General features: G+C 37.5%; 1 protein-coding gene across 3 annotated transcripts in view; it reads right to left on the minus strand.

The window, feature by feature from the left end:
- LOC106079921 (protocadherin Fat 4-like) overlaps positions 1 to 24,025 on the minus strand; it is a 103,198-nt gene that overhangs the window by 52,052 nt on the left and 27,121 nt on the right. For all 3 annotated transcript variants that reach the window (XM_056025321.1, XM_056025320.1, XM_056025319.1), the window contains exons 9-23: positions 23,530 to 23,685; positions 21,984 to 22,065; positions 20,766 to 20,866; positions 18,698 to 18,817; positions 17,351 to 17,456; positions 12,477 to 12,609; positions 11,553 to 11,667; positions 10,637 to 10,745; positions 8,308 to 8,553; positions 6,098 to 6,231; positions 5,429 to 5,525; positions 4,781 to 4,906; positions 3,621 to 3,815; positions 2,299 to 2,471; positions 684 to 905 (exon numbers count right to left, since the gene is read on the minus strand). In XM_056025321.1, the coding sequence (XP_055881296.1) occupies positions 684 to 905; positions 2,299 to 2,471; positions 3,621 to 3,815; positions 4,781 to 4,906; positions 5,429 to 5,525; positions 6,098 to 6,231; positions 8,308 to 8,553; positions 10,637 to 10,745; positions 11,553 to 11,667; positions 12,477 to 12,609; positions 17,351 to 17,456; positions 18,698 to 18,817; positions 20,766 to 20,866; positions 21,984 to 22,065; positions 23,530 to 23,685 (2,115 nt within the window). The remainder of the gene's footprint in view (positions 1 to 683; positions 906 to 2,298; positions 2,472 to 3,620; positions 3,816 to 4,780; positions 4,907 to 5,428; positions 5,526 to 6,097; positions 6,232 to 8,307; positions 8,554 to 10,636; positions 10,746 to 11,552; positions 11,668 to 12,476; positions 12,610 to 17,350; positions 17,457 to 18,697; positions 18,818 to 20,765; positions 20,867 to 21,983; positions 22,066 to 23,529; positions 23,686 to 24,025) is intronic.

Raw genomic sequence — 24,025 nt, forward strand, 5'->3', positions numbered from 1 at the left:
ATTGGGCCCACCCAGTAGAGCTACCACCTGCCTACTGTTACAAATGAATTTAATGTCGAGCAGCAGAAGAGAATAGGCCACCACAGCTCGCGCCTGCCTGACCTGCTCACAAAAAGTTCACTGGGTTTTTTTTTTCCTCCTTTGTAAAGCTTTGTCCTTTTTTGTCCTCTTATTGGTAAGTAGGTGTCTGGTAACCCTATGATTTAGATGAGGTTAGTTCCATCTATCTATCTATCTATCTATCTATATATATATATATATATATATAAATATATATATATATATATATATATATAAATGGAAAACAATTTATGGTTGATGGATTGTTTAGTAATTGATTTAGATTGCTAAAACTTTTATCTTGGGCTTAAGCCTGTCTTATATAAAGGATCAACAAAACTATCAGCTTCTAATTACAGATCTAAACATAGAAGATTCCAGATGACAAGAGCAAACTTAAGAAAAGCTCTGATATATATGAAAAAATCTAGCCAACTAACATTATCTTATCCTTGATAACTACATTTTCTTTACTGCAAAGAAAGAAATTTTTTTAAAGTGGGTTATCATCAGCCTCTTGACCTAAGTTATAGATAATTTCATAAATTGATATAAATTACATTTAAAAAAATTCAATCCTTTAAATATGATTCAGGGAAATGTAACTCTCAAACATGGCAAACCTCAAACAGACTGGTATCACCACTAGTTATTGTGTAGGTCAGTGATGGACTAGCATCTTTATCAGTACAGAGGAAGGTCGAGACTGTGTAGGCGATAGGTTTATCTTCTGAAACTGTCGCAGTGAAGGTGTTAAATGAACATGTGGGCCATTCATCATTCAAGTCATTGATGCTGACAGTGAGAGTCATGGTGGCAGAGTTAGTACCACCTCTTTCTTTGGCCTGTACACAATCAAGAAGTAAAGGTATTAAGTTATAAACATGCTTTATCAATCAATGGATATGAGAACAAATTAACATAATGAGCAAAACTCAACAGGCCTATAGTCTTAATTTTCTTGTAATGAATGATCATCATAGTTGAAATCATTAGCATATTGTCACAAACCAATGGCACTGCTTGGTTGGCCTAACCTTGCAACTAACATTACAACTTGAATAGAATACAAATGGTTTGGTTTAACAAATGTATTTCATGTGAATTAATATTGAGATTCAAACATATAATATTCTTTTTTAATGTATTTAAAGTACAGAGCACTGTTATTTATTCATGGATCATTTACTGTGCTTTATTTATAATGGGGAGTGTTGTGTTCATATTGTCTTGCAATGGGAAACTGAAATGTTGTTGAGGTCAATATTATTGGACAACAAACTATAAAGTGGTTATTTTGTTTTGAATTACTATTTAAGTATTTAATTGGACTGAAATTATGAATTATTAACTTCATATGTATTTGTATGTACTTTTCATTCACATTTGTCATGCCACTGTACAAATAGGCCTATCATTGAATTAAATTTATAGTTTGATTGTAAATCAACATACACAGTGTTTATTAATTTATGTACAACTGGCTGTGTATGGTGTGTCTGTTAGGCTGAACTTCGGGACTGATATAGTTATCAAGTAAAAAGAAATTATAATTAATTTCCACACTTACGCACATTGCAATTAAAATTACTTTTTAAATACTTAGACAACTTAATACTTATTAATTTAATAATCAAAGTCCTGACAAATTTCAAACTTCCATATGGATAATATAGTAAAGTAAAAGTAAAGTTTCCCTTTCAGATCTTGTGATCTATGGGGCAGATGATGTTGAAGTCATCTGTTTCTATGGCCAATGGTTAACAAGCAGAGTGTTTTGTGGCCAGCACAATGACCAACCGTCTTTACTTTCCCCAACTTAAGTCAGGTACCCATTAGAGTTTGGTGGACTCAGGGGCACCCTAAAAATCCTGAAATTCAAAATCCCAGTCTTCACAGAGATTTGAACCCAGGACACCAGGTTTGGTAGCATAACCACTCAGCCACCTGCCCCCTATGGATAATATAGATTATTATCATTATTATTATTATGACATAGAATCTGCTAATTTTTTACTTCTGAAGATATAGGGCCTACAATATTCATAATAGGACAAAACATCAGATATTTTAACATTATGTTGACTAAACAAAATTACAAATTTACCTTTTCCATTTTTTTTGTGACTATTTCAATGAAAAAGTTTAATGTTTTATTGCTCCTTTACCAATTCAATAGTAAAATCATCTCCCCTTGCCAAGGTATTTTATCTAAGATCTGTAATACATGAGGCTTACCTGGATAATTAAAGTATATGATTGGTGTAGTTCGAAGTCCAATGTGTTCCTGGTAGATACATGCCCACTGCTGACATCAATATAAAACTGGGAATTGGGGTCCCCACTCAAAATGGAGTAACGCAAATCACCAAAAGTAGGATCAGTTCCATCAGGATCAGTAGCTACTACATCTGTAACAAATACAGTACAAAATTTCCAGAAGTTAAATTTAACCTTCCTGAATGAATCCTTACATCTATTAGTCTGCAAACTCTTCATGAAAACTGTCAGGATATTATTTCAAAGAAAGCTCTAAAGATTTTCCTAGAAATTATATAGCTTATGAATATCTTTGTAAAAAAATAACCACTGCCACACAGTGAACTTGTATTTATTGAGGAAGTGAATCTTGGTCTCCAAGCTAGTTGATTTTTCTCAAATAGACAATTGTTGTTGATGACTGCTCCAGGTTTTTTTCTATTCTACATGCTCAATGACACTTATATATATATATATATAGTTCGTCCATCGTGGTTCGATGATGACCACTTTGTCATCCAGGGGGCTGAGGGCTTTGCACTGGGGTTTTATGCCTCCTCATGTGGCTGGTGAGACCTATGTGAGCCCGGAATGTTCGGCCGCACACTGGGCAGGTTATTCCAGCTGGAGCTAGTGTCGTTGCCTTGCTTTTCTTCTCTGGCATTTTTCTTCTGCCAGCATTGTTCTTTTTTCCTCAGCAACCTGTGCACCAGTTTTTACAGTGCGACGCCATGATGCTCTGTCATGTGCCTCTGTCTCCCAGGTGGCTGGGTCTATGCTTAATGCCTTCAGAGAAGCTTTGAGGGTGTCCCTGAAGTGCTTTCTTTGACCACCTTGTGAGCACTTTTCTTCGCTTAGTTGGCCATACAAGAGTCTTTTAGGGATGCGGTGGTCTTCCATTCTGCAGACGTGACCTGCCCATTGCAGCTGGGACTGCATCAGGATTGTGTGAATGCTTTGCAGACACGCTCTTCGAAGGACTTCAGTATCTGGTATTTTGTCTTGCCATTTGACATTCAGTATTTTTCTCAATGACACTTACCCTTTAATAGACTAACTCTATGTGCTGACTAATTTTTTGTTACTATATATCTTAAATGGACATTAATAAAATGTTTATAAGCAACTAGAAAAAAACAACAACAACAGAAAGCTACATTGCGAAAAAGTTTATATAAAGAACAGTATCAATATAGACATATGTATGAATAAACGTATGTTTACAGATCTGTAAATGACCTGCAATGTTTCAATATTTTAAACTAAAAGTAATATAAAAGTCAAGCATTTCCCATTCTGACCTGCTACTGATGTGCCAACAGCAACGTTTTCATCAAGGGAAACTGTCTGTGTTGTGGGTGAAAATGTTGGAGCACCGTCATTGACATTGATAACATCAACATATATGATGACTGTGCTAGTCAACACTGGTGTGCCAGCATCTGTAACTTTCACAGTCAGGGTGTAGGAGGAAGTAGCCTCATAATTTAGGTCAGCTTTCAAAATAAATGATCAAATAGCATTGAAATAAAATTGTATTAGATTGTAGAGTAAAAATATAAATTGTTTATTAAGCACTTTTTAAAACAAATTTTATTTCTAAAACAAAAAGACAAAATCAAATTAGAAAAACATTTTTTTAACTTCATAGCACTTTTAACATCTTATAACATCTGTTTCTTTGGTCAACGGTTAATGAGCAGGGTGTCATGTGGCCATCCCAACAACAAACCACCTTTACTTTCCCCAACTTAAGTAAGGTACTCAAAGTTGGGTGGACTCAAAGGCCCCCTTAAAATCATGAAATTCAAAATCATAGTCTTCACTGAGATTTGAACCCAGGACCCAAGGTTTGGAAGCATGCACACACTTTACTACTTAGCCCCCTGCATACCCCTGAATTGGAATATAGAAAAGTATTTTGATTTTATAGCTATTGTTTTGTTATCTTGAAACCAGAATTAAAGGCAAAAGTCCAATAATAACATATAAAACTATGAGACAGTGGTCCTGGCCGAATTGGTCAAGAGTGAATTTCCATTATGGGGATCATAGCGTATTGAGAAAGCTAAATGCATGAAATTGCGCTAAACAAAAACAAATGGTTAAAAAATATTTCTAATACCACAGATTTATTATTATTGTCATTAAAATTTTTTTTGCATACTACATTTTTTAATCTATAGCATACTCAGTGCACAATTGTCCAACCTCTGGTGGACCTGGGGGTATCTGGAAGAAGATTTACATTAATGCCTTTAAGCACTCAATTAACACATCTTGGCTTGGATTGGGATTTGAATTTGAACTTCCTTGAATGGTAGCCAAATAGTTTAAGTCACTCAGCCCCACAAAATTATACATTATTCATGCATGCTTAGTATCCAAATGAACAAACATAGCAGGCTACATTGCATACATGCTATCTTTTTTTCAATTCACAAAGATAAAGTATTCTTACAGTCTAAATTCACTTTGTCAGTGCTTATGATTGAAAATGATGTTCCAGAAGATATTGAAAGAGCATATGTTATAGCGGTGCCATCAGGATCAGTGCAGCCAAGACTGTTAACAATTACTTGAGGACCTTAAAGAAAAAAAAAGAAATAATATTGTCAACTAATACAGAAAAACATCTTAATACTTTTAGGGCTTTATGCATAGAACATGCCTTTAATCTCTCTGTATTACTAGAGCTTCCATCTGGAGAAAAGTTGCAATATTTTACAATGTTGGATATAAAATATAATAAACCTGGAATTTAAAAAGTTAAACACTGATTTTAATATCCTAGTTTGGTAATGATGTTTTTAATTGCCTAAAAAGAGTATATTGTGCTTGTAATAAAAACATGTTAAATAAGCCTATTACTTATATCAAATACAGGTCTCTCTAGATCATTACCATAGAGGAAATTATAAAAGATTATCACATAGTCCACTAAAAATAATATATTCACAACAAATAATTACAGCTTAAAATATAATACATTTCTTGGTTTTAAATTACACAACAATACAATCAACAAAAATATTTAAATGTAAGGATGTACATTACTTTGTTTGATAGACCAAATTTATTCAAAATGTCTAGGTTTTAAAGTACTTACTTGAATTTTCAGACACACTTTTGACATATGTGTACTGGGGGCAGGTGGGTGCATTATCATTAACATCTAAAACAGACACAGTTACAGTTCCTGTTCCCTAAGATTAAATTCAAGACTACTCTATAGTAATTAATCAATGCAAGCTTTGTCATTAATCAGTGTAGACTTTGTTATTAATTAATGCAAACATTCTCAGTGGTTTAAAAAAAATATGTTTCAAAGTTTTATCAGATTAGCATTATTAAAACTAAAAACTAAAAAAAAAAAAACAATTCCAAGAAAATACTTTTGTAAATATTATTTCAGAAAGGATTATGTAATAGTTATAACTACCTGTAGCATGTCAGGGGTTGGAAGCAGGCAGGGTTTGAACTCAAGACCATCATGACAATAGTCAAATGAAAATGCCACATATATGTGAAAACTTATGCAGGATGACAGGCATGGCAGGGGGCATGGTTTGAACTCAAGACTATTGTGATAACAGTCCAATGAGTCTAATCAATCAGTGTTTATCATATAAATTTACATTTTAATGAATAAACTTTTTTCTACATTCCTGATACAATTTATAGATTGCTACAAAAATATTTAGATATGAATTTCTAATGTATATATATTTTCTTGTGGAATATGAACAATGCAGAGAAAAAATTAAGGTTAAATTACTTTAGAACCAGCACCATCCGTTGCGACAACAGTCAGTGCATACACATGTTTAGCCTCATAATCCAGAGCAGCTTTGAGGCTGATTTTTCCTGAGCTGGTGTCTATTCCAAAAAAATTTTCATCAGTGGCAATAGCTGAAAATTCAAAGAAAGTGTAAGCAGCTTTCATCATATAATTTACAAGAATAGGCTACATATTTAGAAGATCATAAATTTGAGTTTCTTAAAAGTGTGCCTCAAATTTTTTCTAAAATTGCTCAAAAAGATAAAGAAATTATGTGTTATTCAAAGTTTTTAATGAAAAGTAAATACTGAAATGGAAAAAATAAATAGAAATAAATTGTTTGATGATAGAGCATTTAGCTTTCATTGTAAGTTAGACCTGACAATTTCTTCATGACCTCAAACTTTTCCACTCTACTTTTTTAGAAAACAGAATTTGAGATTAGAAATGCTGCTGACCAGTTCTAAAAATAAAATATCCTTATCCTTGGTAAAGTTAAAAAAGATGGTGATAATTTAGCTTGATGGAAATAGGCTTTCTGGCCTCTGCATGGCACCTCAGGAAATAAATATGCAAACAAGGAAAATGATGAAATACTCCATTGGATTACTGCAGTGTCAAGTAAATTGCATATGAGGTGATGTAAGAAAAGTTATCTAACTCTTGACCAAAATCTAACATCGGATATTGGTGGGATGCTACAAAAGTTAACCTATCTCTTGTGCTAAAACCATTAATAATGTCCCAATGTTTATTTGTACAAGTTCTGGATGTTCCTTAAGAAATGAAGATTATAAAACCCAAACTAATGATGAATAAACATTTATGGTATATAATAGCAGCACTAAGAGCCTTCAAAAGTTGTTGAGAGAAGAAGGTGAAGAAACTATGGTGAAACAAAGATAAGTTTTAAGGAAGCGTCTAACAACAGACATTCAAACTGGCCACATCACCTTGCAGTGACCAGGTACCAGTCTAACATCTGATGAGCATTCAGGACCCCATTTAAAGTCCCTTTCAAGTCAGTAGTGTTATCTGAACTCTATGTCAAAACCCACCCACTTTCACAATCGTCGTCACAAATAACTCTTTATCTAGGGTCAACACATATTGACGCCCAAGGCTTCTTTCAAAGACCAAAAAAAACTAATTTGAAATGCATATATCTCTCTATAAAAGAATGACATAATATATTACATATAGATAGCTTCAGAAGTTGTATTAATTCAACTCATTAAACATAAATTGAGTTTAAAGTTTTTAGTGCTGAAACAAATTATGTACAGTATGAACTGGAGACCATCAAGACAACCTAACGACAGTCCTGCATACATACCACACAACTAGGCAGCCATCCATTTAGACTAGCAAGTAGATTTTACAAAACATCATTGACTAATAAAACTAACACAACTAAAATGTTTATTATTGCAATGAATACTGTCAATTAAAAGAAATAAAACATTGTCCAAATGACTGAGCTTGGAGACACTCAAGGTAAATAAAAAAAATTACCAAGTAAAGTAGCAATAATAGGCTTTCATAAAGTAGGCCTACCAAACCATAATGTTGAAATAGGATTCCATTATATAAGAAAATATTCAGTAAGGCATAAAAGCATAGACATTTAATTTTTCTCTAAGAACAAACTTATACAATAACTTGAATCCTTTTTTTCAAGTCACATTCTAGCAGGATAATTTAAGGGTTTCCTCAATCAGCGTGGAAAACCAATGGATTGGAACAGTGGCCTATAATGTTATTGCCATGAACAATTAACTGTTCTGTTTGTACAAAATAATTGTTTTTCTTAAACATCATCAGTAATTAATAAGATCAGGATTTCTGCCTGGTTAATCAGTATACTCACACGTCAGTCTTGATGGTTCCAGAGGGACCTGGTCCTGAGGGAGGTTGTATAAATGTTTGTAAAATGTTTTACATGTTTGAGATGTTCTTTCAGATTTGATGATAATTTATTTCTTAGTACAAACCTCCTTCAAAACAACTGGGGATGGAAGTGGGCAGGGTATGAACCTGGGACCATCAAGACAACCTAACGACAGTCCTGCACACATACCACACAACTAGGCATCCATCCATTAGGGCTAGGAAGTAGATTTTACAAATAATCATTGACTAGTAAAACAAATTTAATTCTTAAATATCTGATTAATAACTCTAAACCCAGAATTCTTCATTCTTACCAAATTGTAAAGCATAAGACACAATGTTGTCAGGACTATAATCAGCATCTGAAGCTGTGTATGTGGTCACAACAGGGTTGGAGATGTCATTCTCATTCACAGAGAAAGTGGGGTTAGTCGCAAATGTTGGATCAAATTCATTTTTGTGGTCAACTATAACCCTGACTTTGACTGTCTGGACGTGAACACTATCAGTGACTTCAACATTAACATCATAATACTGGGTGGCAGAGTCATAGTCAACCTCTGTAGAAACAGAAAGAAAATATTAATAATAAAATATCACTCACTGACTTATGTATCAAAAGATCTAAACTTTCTTATCAAACACCCACAATATGTAAAGTTAAGTAAACGGGCATGTGTCAGGCACGAGAGAGCTTAGCACTGGAGCGCCGCAGGGGTGTGTCCTGTCACCGGTATCTTATACCATATACACAAATGACATTCAGAGCCTATCAGCTGACACTTCCATCATAAAATTTGCTGACGACACAGCAATCATTGGCCTTATGTCTAATTGCAGATGACGAAAATATGTACAATTCAACAATGAACACCTTTTGTTTTACCACCAATGGTGAATTATGGTGTATAGACTAATTTCTAATTTTAAATGTTCCAAAAACTAAAGAAATAATTGTTGATTTTAGGAAACATAAAGGCCATATTGCAGAAATTCAGATGAACAAACAAACCATAGAACAAGAATATAAATATCTAGGAACAACTATCAACAACAAACTGAAATGGAGTGAACACTGTCAAAACTTCTGCACAAAAATTCACCAGCGACTCTTCTATCTCAGAAAGCTAAGAAAATTTAACATCGACAAAACAATTATTAAACTTTTTTATACAGCAACCATCAGCAGTCTAATTAACTTTGCCATCACCTGCTGGTATGGTAATACTTCACTGGCACAAAGACTTAGACTAAATAGACTAATTAAAAAGGCATCATATATCACTCGATTACAGCTACCATCTCTTGAAGAGCTTTATCATGAAAGATGCCTTTCCAAAACACTCGATTTTTAAGGACAAGCTGCACACATTAAACCACTGTTACATAAGATCTGAACGAAGTGGTCGTCTCCTTTCCATTAGGACTAAAACTGAAAGATTTAAAAACTCCTTTATCCGAGTTTCGGTCAGAGTGTTACAAGATCAGCTGTCGTCACCGAGAAGTACAAAGAAGTCAAATTCATAAAGCGCTGGTTGTGAATGTGTATGTGTTTCGTGTGTGAATGTTGTTCGAATTTTTCCTCTATACTGTTATTGTACAGTAGTTACGCTGATGTTGTCAATTGTAGTCAAACTGAATTTCCATTTGATTGGATCAATAAAATTATCTTATCTTATCTTTTAAACTAGTAAAGGAATTCGCATGTAATTTCGTACAAAGGTACCTTTTACGCAATCTTGACAGATTCGCAACCTAAAACTGAACAGCACAATTCGCTAAAAACTGCACGCTTTCTATTAAACCTTGTCTTATTTTCGGTAGTTTCCCAAAATGTAGCAATCATAGACATAAATAAATTATTTATGTCTATGGTAGCAATCTATAAAGTATAAATAGAAGTAGCACAAAAGTAGGACTACCTGTATTCTTAAAGAAGTTAACTTTCTAAAAAATATTTGTCATACTCATATCCGCTTCCTTTTAAACGCGCTCTAATAAAAAACAAAAACAAACCAAAACAACAAATCATAATAGTATAACAAAAAGATAGAGCTATTTTTAATTTGAGAGAGAGAGAGAGAGAGGCAGAGAGCAAGGAATGATACTTTGCTGCACAGTCAATTCTCATTATTGAAAAGAGACCCATCTTAGGCGACTGATAGTAAAGGACAAATATGACGAAATTAATTCAAAGCGAGACTGTAGTTTAGATAAAGACGAGAAATAGTTGGTAGTAACATCTATAACATCTATAACGTTATAGACTATAGACTGAGACTAGACCAATCCCATTCTGAATGAAATTATTATACTGAAGCTTCTGAAGTTGACTTAGTCTGTTCGCAATTGCTTAAATCTTTTGTACGTGTAGTTCATCTGTTGATTAATACAAACTCCACAATAGTAATATTATCTGCACACAGAAAGACGCATGTTATCTTCTGATCATCAACAATTCAGTACATAAGTCATTGTTTTCCCAAAGATATACATAAATGGTCAAATTTCTAAGAAAATTGTTAGTGCTGTTTTCTAAATCCGTGTCCATGCAGGTTTTAGGTTCCACCCATGAAGAGTTTGCATGCTAATATTAAAGAGGAATTTTAAAAACATTAAACAATAATTTTGTAATTAGCTTACGTGTCAAGAGTTTCATTTGGTTGGTGGTAAATGTAAATGTTGCACTGTTAGTCAGGGCAGAGTAGGTCAGAGTGTCTCCATCAGCGTCAGTGCATGCAATTGTTGTCACCTGGTGGGGTACAGAAATAGACCGATTAGTTTTGATGTACTGTATTGCAGTTATAACCTAGGCTACCTTGTGGGTTTAGAACAATCGGAAAAAAAAATACAGGATGACAAAACATGGCCAAAAGTAAATGGGCCAAATCTTTAATAATTATTCCATTGCCCATAAAGGAAACTGGAGAAAATGCCCAAACTATAGAACAAATAAGTCAGATCAGTCATCATAGCAAGATAATGCTAAGAACAATTCTCAGCTGACTTAAGAGAAATGAAATATAGATTTTACGTCAATTCTTTAACCCTCCTCCTCAGTTAAGTCAACTAAAGTATATGAGATTGATGCCACTTAATGTGATTGGGCCGCACTTTAACCTTCTGACCACTGTAAAAAAAAAACAACCCAGGCTAAGATTATACGGCCATAATTGAAATACTCAGGGCTCGCATAGACTTTTCTGCAGGGAACATGAAAAGGAAAGAAAAGCATACAAAGGAAGAGACCGTATTAGGGACTGGAGGGGCTTGTGACGGTCCAGTGCTGAATTTACCTATAGGCAATATAAGCTAGGACCCCCCCCCCCCACCCCAAAAAAAAATGTAAAAAGAAAAATCAAACGAATTAATTGTCTTATGTTGATTATAAAATCTAAATCCGGTCTTGTGTCTATTTACAGAAGTAACCCTAAGTCTGGATAAAGACAGAGAGGAACGAAAGACAGACGACCAATAGACTATATATGTGGTGATCTAACTATGCAACAGAATACGGGACAGGTGAAAGTGAAATACACTGCAGAGAACTAGGTCTTACCACGTCATTCACGGCTGCTGGTTCCTGGATGTGTACAGTTTCATAGAGGGGCGAACAGGAGGGCTGGTTGTCGTTGACATTATTAATGGTCACCGTGAGCGACCCTGACACTGATCTGTTTTGAAATATAGTCATGCAACATAATGAGTAACTCACATTAAAAACAAGAATAAATGTAAGTTATTGTACTTTACATTTTAAAAAAAAGGACAATCCATCCTTTATACAGCTGACCAACTTTGTAAAAGCGATTTATTGGTTCCTAATAAATAATGTTGTCATTACCGGAAAAGGTAATGAAAGTGGTAAGCACATCACTACCTTTTTAAATGCTTTCTAATAGCCTCTGACAACCAGTCCAACTCCTGGCTCTGATCTTGAGTCCTGTTTTCACTAACAGGAGAAGGGGCAAAGGCGAGTAACTGGCGTCTAAACCGGTAAGTTTCGGGTAGGAGGGGCTCATTTGCCATTGCTGGCTACCCACCTAGGAGTAGGAAAACTCTGAATTCAAAACTCTGCTGCCTTGCAACTAAACCCAATTATGGGAAAGGCTTCGGGAATTAACCCTGAGGGAAAATCAGGAGTTTGCCACCCTTAGGCAACACTCAGTGCTACACCGTGGAAGAACCTGTGATGTTGTTTCTCCCAAACTGAATAGGCACTTGCCGCTCCTTTTGATACATAACTGTGTGAAGGGGGGGGGGGACTGATATGTCGCGACATCGTCAGGACAAATTCATAAAGGTACTCCTTCTTCTCGAGGGCTATTAGACCATGGGATGGGTTGCCTGAATCAGCCAGGAAAACCAATGATTTATCCGAGTTTAATTCTCTAATTAACACAAATGACTAGATTAACACATGCACAAGAGTAGGACTTTACTTTCTTCTCCTTTGAAGGAATAATGAATATTAACAGCTTACTTTGGTGACACTCCAGAATCTGTGATCACTACCTGTATGACATATCCAGCACACGTTTCTCTGTCAAGCGCTGTCTTTATAGTGACTTCACCAGAGGAGTCAATAGCAAATGGATTAGAGGAACAAACACCAGCTGTATGAAGAGAATAGATAATGAATTAATAAGGCATACAGCAGCTATTGAGCATGGGGAAAAGCAAAGGTTGAAAAGCATACACCAGCTGTAGGGCGTGTGAAAACATAGGCTATGTTGATGGGGCATACACCAGCTGTCGGGCATGTGAAAACATGTTGATGGGGCATACACCAGCTGTCGGGCGTGTGAAAACATGTTGATGGGGCATACACCAGCTGTCGGGCGTGTGAAAACATGTTGATGGGGCATACACCAGCTGTAGGGCGTGTGAAAACATAGGCTATATTGATGGGGCATACACCAGCTGTCGGGCGTGTGAAAACATGTTGATGGGGCATACACCAGCTGTAGGGCGTGTGAAAACATGTTGATGGGGCATACACCAGCTGTCGGGCGTGTGAAAACATGTTGATGGGGCATACACCAGCTGTAGGGCGTGTGAAAACATGTTGATGGGGCATACACCAGCTGTAGGGCGTGTGAAAACATATTGATGGGGCATACACCAGCTGTCGGGCGTGTGAAAACATGTTGATGGGGCATACACCAGCTGTAGGGCGTGTGAAAACATGTTGATGGGGCATACACCAGCTGTAGGGCGTGTGAAAACATATTGATGGGGCATACACCAGCACTAGGGCGTGTGAAAACATGTTGATGGGGCATACACCAGCTGTAGGGCATGTGAAAACATAGGCTATATTGATGGGGCATACACCAGCTGTCGGGCGTGTGAAAACATAGGCTATATCAATGGGGCATACACCAGCTGTCGGGCGTGTGAAAACATAGGCTATATTGATGGGGCATACACCAGCTGTCGGGCGTGTGAAAACATAGGCTATATTGATGGGGCATACACCAGCTGTCGGGCGTGTGAAAACATAGGCTATATTGATGGGGCATACACCAGCTGTCGGGCGTGTGAAAACATAGGCTATATTGATGGGGCATACACCAGCTGTAGGGCGTGTGAAAACATAGGCTATATTGATGGGGCATACACCAGCTGTCGGGCGTGTGAAAACATAGGTTATATTGATGGGGCATACATGTAGGGCGTGTGAAAACATAGGCTATATTGATGGGGCATACACCAGCTGTCGGGCGTGTGAAAACATAGGCTATATTGATGGGGCATACACCAGCTGTAGGGCGTGTGAAAACATAGGCTATATTGATGGGGCATACACCAGCTGTAGGGCGTGTGAAAACATAGGCTATATTGATGGGGCATACACCAGCTGTAGGGCGTGTGAAAACATAGGCTATATTGATGGGGCATACACCAGCTGTAGGGCGTGTGAAAACATAGGCTATATTGATGGGGCATACACCAGCTGTCGGGCGTGTGAAAACATATGCTATATTGATGGGGCATACACCAGCTGTAGGGCGTGTGAAAACATAGGCTATATTGATGGGGCATACACCAGCTGTCGGGCGTGTGAAAACATAGGCTATATTGATGGGGCATACACCAGCTGTAGGGCGTGTGAAAACATAGGCTATATTGATGGGGCATACACCAGCTGTCGGGCGTGTGAAAACATAGGCTATATTGATGGGGCATACACCAGCTGTAGGGCGTGTGAAAACATATTGATGGGGCATACACCAGCTGTAGGGCGTGTGAAAACATAGGCTATATTGATGGGGCATACACCAGCTGTCGGGCGTGTGAAAACATAGGCTATATTGATGGGGCATACACCAGCTGTAGGGCGTGTGAAAACATAGGCTATATTGATGGGGCATACACCAGCTGTCGGGCGTGTGAAAACATAAGCTATATTGATGGGGCATACACCAGCTGTAGGGCGTGTGAAAACATAGGTTATATTGATGGGGCATACACCAGCTGTCGGGCGTGTGAAAACATAGACTATATTGATGGGGCATACACCAGCTGTAGGGCGTGTGAAAACATAGGCTATATTGATGGGGCATACACCAGCTGTCGGGCGTGTGAAAACATAGGCTATATTGATGGGGCATACACCAGCTGTCGGGCGTGTGAAAACATAGGCTATGTTGATGGGGCATACACCAGCTGTCGAGCGTGTGAAAACATAGGCTATATTGATGGGGCATACACCAGCTGTAGGGCGTGTGAAAACATAGGCTATATTGATGGGGCATACACCAGCTGTAGGGCGTGTGAAAACATAGGCTATATTGATGGGGCATACACCAGCTGTAGGGCGTGTGAAAACATAGGCTATATTGATGGGGCATACACCAGCTGTAGGGCGTGTGAAAACATAGGCTTTATTGATGGGGCATACACCACCTGTCGGGCTCGTGAAAACATAGGCTATATTGATGGGGCATACACCAGCTGTCGGGCGTGTGAAAACATAGGCTATATTGATGGGGCATACACCAGCTGTCGGGCGTGTGAAAACATAGGCTATATTGATGGGGCATACACCAGCTGTAGGGCGTGTGAAAACATAGGCTATGTTGATGGGGCATACACCAGCTGTCGGGTGTGTGAAAACATAGGCTATATTGATGGGGCATACACCAGCTGTAGGGCGTGTGAAAACATAGGCTATATTGATGGGGCATACACCAGCTGTAGGGCGTGTGAAAACATGGGCTATATTGATGGGGCATACACCAGCTGTAGGGCGTGTGAAAACATAGGCTATATTGATGGGGCATACACCAGCTGTAGGGCGTGTGAAAACATAGGCTATATTGATGGGGCATACACCAGCTGTAGGGCGTGTGAAAACATAGGCTATATTGATGGGGCATACACCAGCTGTAGGGCGTGTGAAAACATAGGCTATATTGATGGGGCATACACCAGCTGTAGGGCGTGTGAAAACATAGGCTATATTGATGGGGCATACACCAGCTGTAGGGCGTGTGAAAACATAGGCTATATTGATGGGGCATACACCAGCTGTAGGGCGTGTGAAAACATAGGCTATATTGATGGGGCATACACCAGCTGTAGGGCGTGTGAAAACATGTTGATGGGGCATACACCAGCTGTAGGGCGTGTGAAAACATAGGCTATGTTGATGGGGCATACACCAGCTGTAGGGCGTGTGAAAACATAGGCTATGTTGATGGGGCATACACCAGCTGTAGGGCGTGTGAAAACATAGGCTATATTGATGGGGCATACACCAGCTGTAGGGCGTGTGAAAACATAGGCTATATTGATGGGGAATACACCAGCTGTAGGGCGTGTGAAAACATAGGCTATGTTGATGGGGCATACACCAGCTGTAGGGCGTGTGAAAACATAGGCTATATTGATGGGGCATACACCAGCTGTCGGGCGTGTGAAAACATAGGCTATATTGATGGGGCATACACCAGCTGTAGGGCGTGTGAAAACATAGGCTATATTGATGGGGCATACACCAGCTGTAGGGCGTGTGAAAACATAGGCTATATTGATGGGGCAAACACCAGCTGTCGGGCTTGTGAAAACATAGGCTATGTTGATGGGGCATACACCAGCTGTAGGGCGTGTGAAAACATAGGCTATGTTGATGGGGCATACACCAGCTGTAGGGCGTGTGAAAACATAGGCTATGTTGATGGGGCATACACCAGCTGTAGGGCGTGTGAAAACATAGGCTATGTTGATGGGGCATACACCAGCTGTAGGGCGTGTGAAAACATAGGCTATATTGATGGGGCATACACCAGCTGTAGGGCGTGTGAAAACATAAGCTATGTTGATGGGGCATACACCAGCTGTCGGGCGTGTGAAAACATAGGCTATATTGATGGGGCATACACCAGCGGTAGGGCGGGTGAAAACATGTTGATGGGGCATACACCAGCGGTAGGGCGGGTGAAAACATAGGCTATGTTGATGGGACATAAACCAACTGTATGAAGAGGCCTTTGTTGAATGAAACAAAGAAGAAGGGACGAAAGCCTTAAAAACAGAATCTATTTCTAAAACCTATATCATCTGTTGTTAGTGCACAAGGAAAGGTTGCAGCGATCTATGCACCATTGCAAAAGTATATTAAGTGCGCGCGCACACACACACAAATTACTTACATTGTAACAATATTATAGATTTTCACGATAAACTAATCAATGTCAAGGACGCTAAAACGAACGTTACTGTATAATCCTCAAAATTGAAATTTTTTTGTACAATAAAGGAAAGAGGTCAGAAAATTGGATTCTGCAGTGCTAAAACGTGCTGTAAACCATCCTATTCTTTAAATAGAAATTACATTATTAACAATTCATTGACTCTCTACACTGGATACACAATACTAGCTATTTATGTTTTTTTTTTTTCGCGCCAGGTATGAAAATTCTCAACATGAGTAAAAATTATTAGGCCTATATTTGACAAGATGAACCTGACATGTGAACTTTTAAACACATGGCACACACACAACGTCATACATAACAAATACAAAAAAAAAAAAAGACATACACGACACACACGTCATACATGACACACACACACACACACACACACACACACACACACAAAACGTCATACATGATACACATATCATACATGGCACACAAACACACACACACGAGTCATACATGACACACATACAATGTCATACATGGCACACACACAATGTCATACATGACACACACAAAAGTCATACTTGACACACTCACACAAAACGTCACACATAACACACACAAAAACGTCACAACTATTTAATGTAGGACACACAAATGTCAAAACTGTTATATATATAACAATAAAAACGTCTCAACTTACTGTTTGTGACACCAATAGAGTAACTCAAAGTGCCCTCAGCTCCAATATCACTATCTTGGCCAGTGAATTTTGCTACGGATGTTCCCACGGGAGTGTCTTCATCTATCTGTACATTTACAGTCAAACTTGTTCCATTATTTCAATTATTTATTTATAAATACAAAACATATTTTAGCTCTAACTGTCCTAGTGCTAGTTACTAGACACTGATAAGTAAAATATCATAACTTTCTTAAACACAAAGCTTGTTTGAAGTGCAAATATATCAATTATTTTGACTCAATTAATTTGTTAATTTCAATTTGTTATAGATCTAGAAAGACAAAAATAAATCTGTGCTATTGGAAAAAATTTTATGAAGTGTTTTTTTTAAGCTCAATTTCATGCTTTCTGCATTTTATGCGCTATGGTTCAATGACTGTTGTCCAGTAGGGAGGGGGTATATGAGAGAAGGTTTCCGTGCTGGCATCTCAAAAGCAGTTTAAAAAAAAAAAAAGATGCTCGACTTAAATTCAAAGGACGACTTTCTGACCATTGAGCTAGACAAGTACTTATGAAAATAGAAGGTTTTATAGTTATCTATTGTTATTTTCATTTTTTGGGGCGAAGACATAACTCTCTATAGGATGCTTATCTCCCCTTAGTTATTATTGTTTCTATAGAAAACAAAATTAATTAGTTACGACTAATTGATAAAATAGTTGGTCAATTTTTTGATTGATTCATATTTGTTAAGAACAATAAATAATTCTGCAAAATTTCAACTTGATCAGAGAATTGGAAGTGGGAGAAATAACTTGTACAAAATTTGGACCAGACAGTTAATTAAAGCTTCGTAAAAATGACTAAGCAACAGTTATTGTTTTTTTTTCCTGACATAAAGAAGTAGAGTAGTGTGTGTATTGGTTGTGTGTGTGTGTGCTTGTGGTTTAAAACGCAGGCAAAAGATAAGCCTACAACCCTGAGCCTAAGAACTATTTGTGCATATTCTATAAAAGGGGTTTTTAACCTAGCACAGCACAAGTATTTGCTCGTCTAGTAAACTTCTGGTAATATTCATTTACAAGAATAAGAAATTAAAATGCCTTTGTTTATATATGTCAGTTGTGAACTTGATGGGATAGTTGAAAACTGACTTTATTTTTTTTTCCTAGGTCAACACCTTTGTTTAAATTTTGGTCATATAATCTTAAGGTAAAAAGGTTTTTGTTTTGTTTTGAGTTTAGGCACATCGGCACAGTTTAGGCACATCGGCACAATTTAGGCCATGTCGTGCCGGTGATCCTTGTTGCGTTGGGGCAGGGCGTTGACAAATCGGGGAATATATCAACTAAAATAAATACTTACTGTGATTGGTGAAGCTGTTTGAGATTGGATTGTTGGCGTGTATTCGTTGTCTGCTACAATGCTGATGGTTAGTGAAGTCGTGCCGGTTAGCACTGGGCTCCCACCATCAGTCACAATGAGCTGTGAATGTGAGATTAGACTTAAAGTCCAAATATGTATATATATATGGCTCCTTCTGTCTCGGAAGATAATGGTGTATATGTGCGCCCCCCTTTCCCAATTGTTTTTTAAATGCCGGCCTAGATGGGAAAAGTTTGCCCGACCTGATGTAGTACATCGAAGCATGGCGTTTTGACGTAGCCATTTTGGAGCAACCGTTTTGGAGCGCGACTTTTTGACCCAAAATGATTTAGCCACATTATACAGGCTATCTTATTATGTATGTCACAAGAATGATACAGAACTATTTTTTGTATATGTGTTTGTGTTCAAACATTTTAAAATATATTAACAATATATTTTTGTTCATTAGATTAGGGTTTTAAGTTTGTTGTGCTATTATTATTATTATTATGATGATGATGTCACTAACATAAAATGTATGTGTGGGTTTTAATATTGTCAAAAAAAATGAAAGAATGTTACAATGTTATGTTTACAAGAAAAGGTTTATTCAATATTTGGTATCTCTAGCCATTGCAGCGATGGGAAGACATCATATAAGAATGAAATGGCCAGCTATGTAAACAGGTTCTATCCAAGACAAAAGACAGAGAGGAATGGAGAAAGACAGTCGAAAAATCTTGTGTGGTGCCCCAACGGTCCAACAGATTAAGGGATAGGTGAAGGTGATCTCCAGCTAAACAAATGTAGAAGAGTAATGAAGGTCATCCTGTTTTTCGCGCGCTTCGCCTACAATTTATGGGGCAGGGAGGAGGCGTGTCAATATCATGGTCTCAGGTAGGAATCTGACCTTAAGTACTTTGTGTTCTCAACTTATTTTGGATTTAAATGAAAGATAATTACATCCTAGCCCAAACCTCCCATAGAACGGCGGGGGACGGCGGCGGACAGGGCTTAAACCCGTGACTATGGCTTAAGGGTACAGAGCACATACCACACGACCAGGCAGCCATCTATAGTTCTTGCTTTTTATTTTGGGGAAGGTGGTGTTGGAGTTGCACACTAGATATACTACAGTATAATATAGGGAAAACATTTTCTTATTAAAAAAGTCATGTTTTATAAATATCGTCAGAACTTCTCGCGCCAAATCGGCCCTCGAAAACAACGCCTGCGCCAAAATGGTCGCGCCAAAACCATTACTTCCTACTCATTTTAGCAGGTTATTTATAGATTAGAAGTACACAAAAGCAACAACACATACACAGTACTTTGTATTTGTCAACAATAGGTATACGATAGATACACATAGTACTGCAAGGTATAGTCCTTTCTTCATGCAGTAAAAGTAAAAATGAAGTCAAAGTCAACTTTTATTGCAGTAAAAGTGAAATCAAAGTCAACATTTATTGCTGTAAAAGTGAAGTCAAAGTCAACTATTATTGCATTAAAAATGAAATCAAAGTCAACATTTATTGCAGTAAAAGTGAAATCAAAGTCAACATTTATTGCAGTAAAAGTGAAGTCAAAGTCAACATTTATTGCAGTAAAAGTGAAATCAAAGTCAACATTTATTGCAGTAAAAGTGAAATCAAAGTCAACATTTATTGCAGTAAAAGTGAAATCAAAGTCAACATTTATTGCAGTAAAAGTGAAATCAAAGTCAACATTTATTGCAGTAAAAGTGAAATCAAAGTCAACATTTATTGCAGTAAAAGTGAAATCAAAGTCAACATTTATTGCAGTAAAAGTGAAATCAAAGTCAACATTTATTGCAGTAAAAGTGAAATCAAAGTCAACATTTATTGCAGTAAAAGTGAAATCAAAGTCAACATTTATTGCAGTAAAAGTGAAATCAAAGTCAACATTTATTGCAGTAAAAGTGAAATCAAAGTCAACATTTATTGCAGTAAAAGTGAAATCAAAGTCAACATTTATTGCTATAAGTGAAGTTAAAATCAACTTCAACTTTTGTTGTGTGAAAAGTCCACAAGTTAACAATTACCTCTAGTATGGTTAGTGCTGAAGTTCCAGCTACATCAAGATCGTATTTATTTTTAAAAGTCAAAGAACCTGCTGTGGTAGTACTAAATTCCCAATCACTCGCTGTGGAGAACACATTACATTTTGTAAGCAATTGTGTCTAATTTGTATCCTGATTTCTAATGAATTAGAACAGAAGACTAAACAGTAAAGTAGCGATTTTACTTAAAACTTAAACCATAACATACAAATACAAAAAAAAACACACATTTGAGGTCCAGAAGACAGGCGAAGAAGTCGTAAAGACCCGCCCCCCCCCCCAACAGTCTGCATCGAAGACATTGCCATTATTATTATTTCCTGCTTAGCATAGCTAGATCGCATTTTGATTGTTTGTTTTTTTTTCTTTTTAAATATTAAGCGAAACTCAATGACATGCTACATTGGCTTGGTGATTGGCTTGTGCAATCTAGTAATAATTAGATCTAGACTAAAAAGTGCAAAATTTAAGGTAACGTTTCTCATCTGACAACAGATGAAGCTGTGCTGCTGGAGATCGCAGATAAAGTAAATAAAAAAATACGTCTTTTTCGCTATTGATTTCGGATAAGGAAACAACATCGCCTAAGATCTATTTGTCCTTAGAGCAACATCGTCTTAAAGGTAGACCTTAAAAGATTCCAACACCCATGCTGACTAATAAGGAAACAACATCGCCTAAGATCTATTTGTCCTTAGAGCAACATCGTCTTAAAGGTAGACCTTAAAAGATTCCAACACCCATGCTGACTAATAAGGAAACAACATCGCCTAAGATCTATTTGTCCTAAGAGCAGCATCGTCTTAAAGGTAGACCTTAAAAGATTCCAACACCCATGCTGACTAATAAGGAAACAACATCGCCTAAGATCTATTTGTCCTAAGAGCAGCATCGTCTTAAAGGTAGAGCTTAAAAGATTCCAACACCCATGCTGACTAATAAGGAAACAACATCGCCTAAGATCTATTTGTCCTAAGAGCAGCATCGTCTTAAAGGTAGAGCTTAAAAGATTCCAACACCCATGCTGACTAATAAGGAAACAACATCGCCTAAGATCTTTTGTCCTAAGAGCAGCATCGTCTTAAAGGTAGAGCTTAAAAGATTCCAACACCCATGCTGACTAAAGAGACTACACTACTTATTAGAATCACAGTTTACGTTAAGTTACTCTAATTAAAGCATGAAGTCATCACAACTTACTGAAAGAACTTCCAGACTTGACAGCACTGACGGAGTAGGCAAACGTTGTTGTTGTACCCAGGTCGTTGTCGGCAGCAGACACCTGAACAACAAACAGCAAGAGTTAACAAACGTCTTATCGATATATCACGGCTAATTATTATAGATTGACTTCATAGAAGAAAAAAAAATGAACACATTATTATCTATATGTGACTCGTAGCGTGACGAATAGGAAAGGCAGGGAGCATTTTCCAAAGGTTGCAGCCTATTTGGACAAGCCAAGCCATTGGACTCGAGACAAAAATACACCTTCTCAACACAATCCTCATCCCAACAGCAACATATGCATGTGAGACATGGAAGTCATCTGCCATAATTGAGAAAAGACTAAATGTGGCTTAATTGAAATGGCTAAGACGGATTTTAGGAGTCAGTTATAAAAGATCGACTCTCAAACAAGGAAATCCTATGCCGAACTGGGATTCAGCCACTTAATGACCTTGTGACAGAGCGTCACATGAGGTTTGCGGGATCTCCGACAAAATGAATTACGCTTATCAAGAGTTGCGAAGACATGGAGGTCAATACGAGGAAAGCGCAAACAGGGACGCCTTCGTATAACTTGGCGCCACAATGTCATGGAGGACACCAGGTGGGAAGAGGTTTCAGACATTGCCAGTGACAGATCTTTGTGGAGACAGCTTTCTGGGAGAATCTTAGTTAAATTAAGTATGACTCAATTTCTTATTCTTAAAGCAGCTGGTAGCCTACTATGAGTACTATTAATAACAGTATTTATGAGGAAGTGATACAAAGAGCAGGGTGCCAGGACATCCGCTCTGTTATCAGCAGCAGACGCCTTGGATGGCTTGGCCACGTTCGTAGAATGCCAGTAGGTCGACTTCCACAGGATATCCTGTATGGCGATCTAATAGAAGGCAGGAGAGCCGCTGGTCGCCCACTTTTACGTTATACGGATGTATGCAAACGTGACATGAAGCTCTTCAAAATCGACACAGGCAGATGGGAAGAGGTGGCACTGGATAGATCCACATGGAGATAGAGCATAAAGGAAAGGTGACGGATTGCAGATGTCATACACAACAGAAGCAGAAAATGCAACGGCGCCTGGTGATTATATATGCCCAACCAGCGATCGCAGCTGTGTATCAAGGATTGGCCTCTTTAGTCACACAAGAAGTTGCAGAGGGAAAAGATCGTCTCTCGAGACGTAAAATGCCACAGAATTATAAGTAAGGTTCGTGGAATAGTGCTATGACCTCCACTGTTGTCAAACTTTCATCTTGCTGATGTTAAAAAATTTGCCATTAAGATTTCACTGGGACTTACGATCAGTTAAAACAGCACATTTAACATCTCACTAAGCCTTGATCTAATTCAAGGCTACTAGATCTAGATCTAACTCAGGAATAACAAATTCACAAATAATTTTGGAAATCATTTCTTCTACAATCAGTACCATTAAAAAATTTTATTTTTTATATTTAGAAATTAAAATTTAAATTGAGAATATAGGCTATGAAGTATCTTGTTGACAGTTTACCTGGTAGACTATGGACCCAGCCAAAGCATTTGATTCCTGAATAGACCTGACACCATAGGGTGTAGAGAGAAAGTAGGGTGCATTGTCATTGATTCCGTTGACAGTGACTGTGACTGTGGACGTCTCAATATGACTTCCTGTACCTCCATCAGTGACCTAGTGACATTCAAAGATGGATCAAAACATGGGATGGGAATCAGAACAGACGTTTCATTATCAAACATTGAAATCTAATGCTAAGTGTTCATTTGTTATAGTTTTTTTTGACCAAAATCCTATGCTGTCTTATCAATTACAGAAGATCGTTAAATAAAGATATTTCCATCCTAGTCGTATTGTGTGTTAATCTAGAGCGGTGGTTCTCAAACTTTTACTTAAGGGAACACTTCGCACATTCTGAGGGCGCGACGTTCTGGCCAATGGGGAGGTGTGAAACAATTCAAATTATTTTACACAGGTAAAATTTAAAAAGTTGTCTGTTCATTGTAGTTATCAA

Source organism: Biomphalaria glabrata, chromosome 4, assembly GCF_947242115.1.
Source record: "Biomphalaria glabrata chromosome 4, xgBioGlab47.1, whole genome shotgun sequence".
Taxonomy (NCBI): Eukaryota; Metazoa; Mollusca; class Gastropoda; family Planorbidae; genus Biomphalaria; species Biomphalaria glabrata.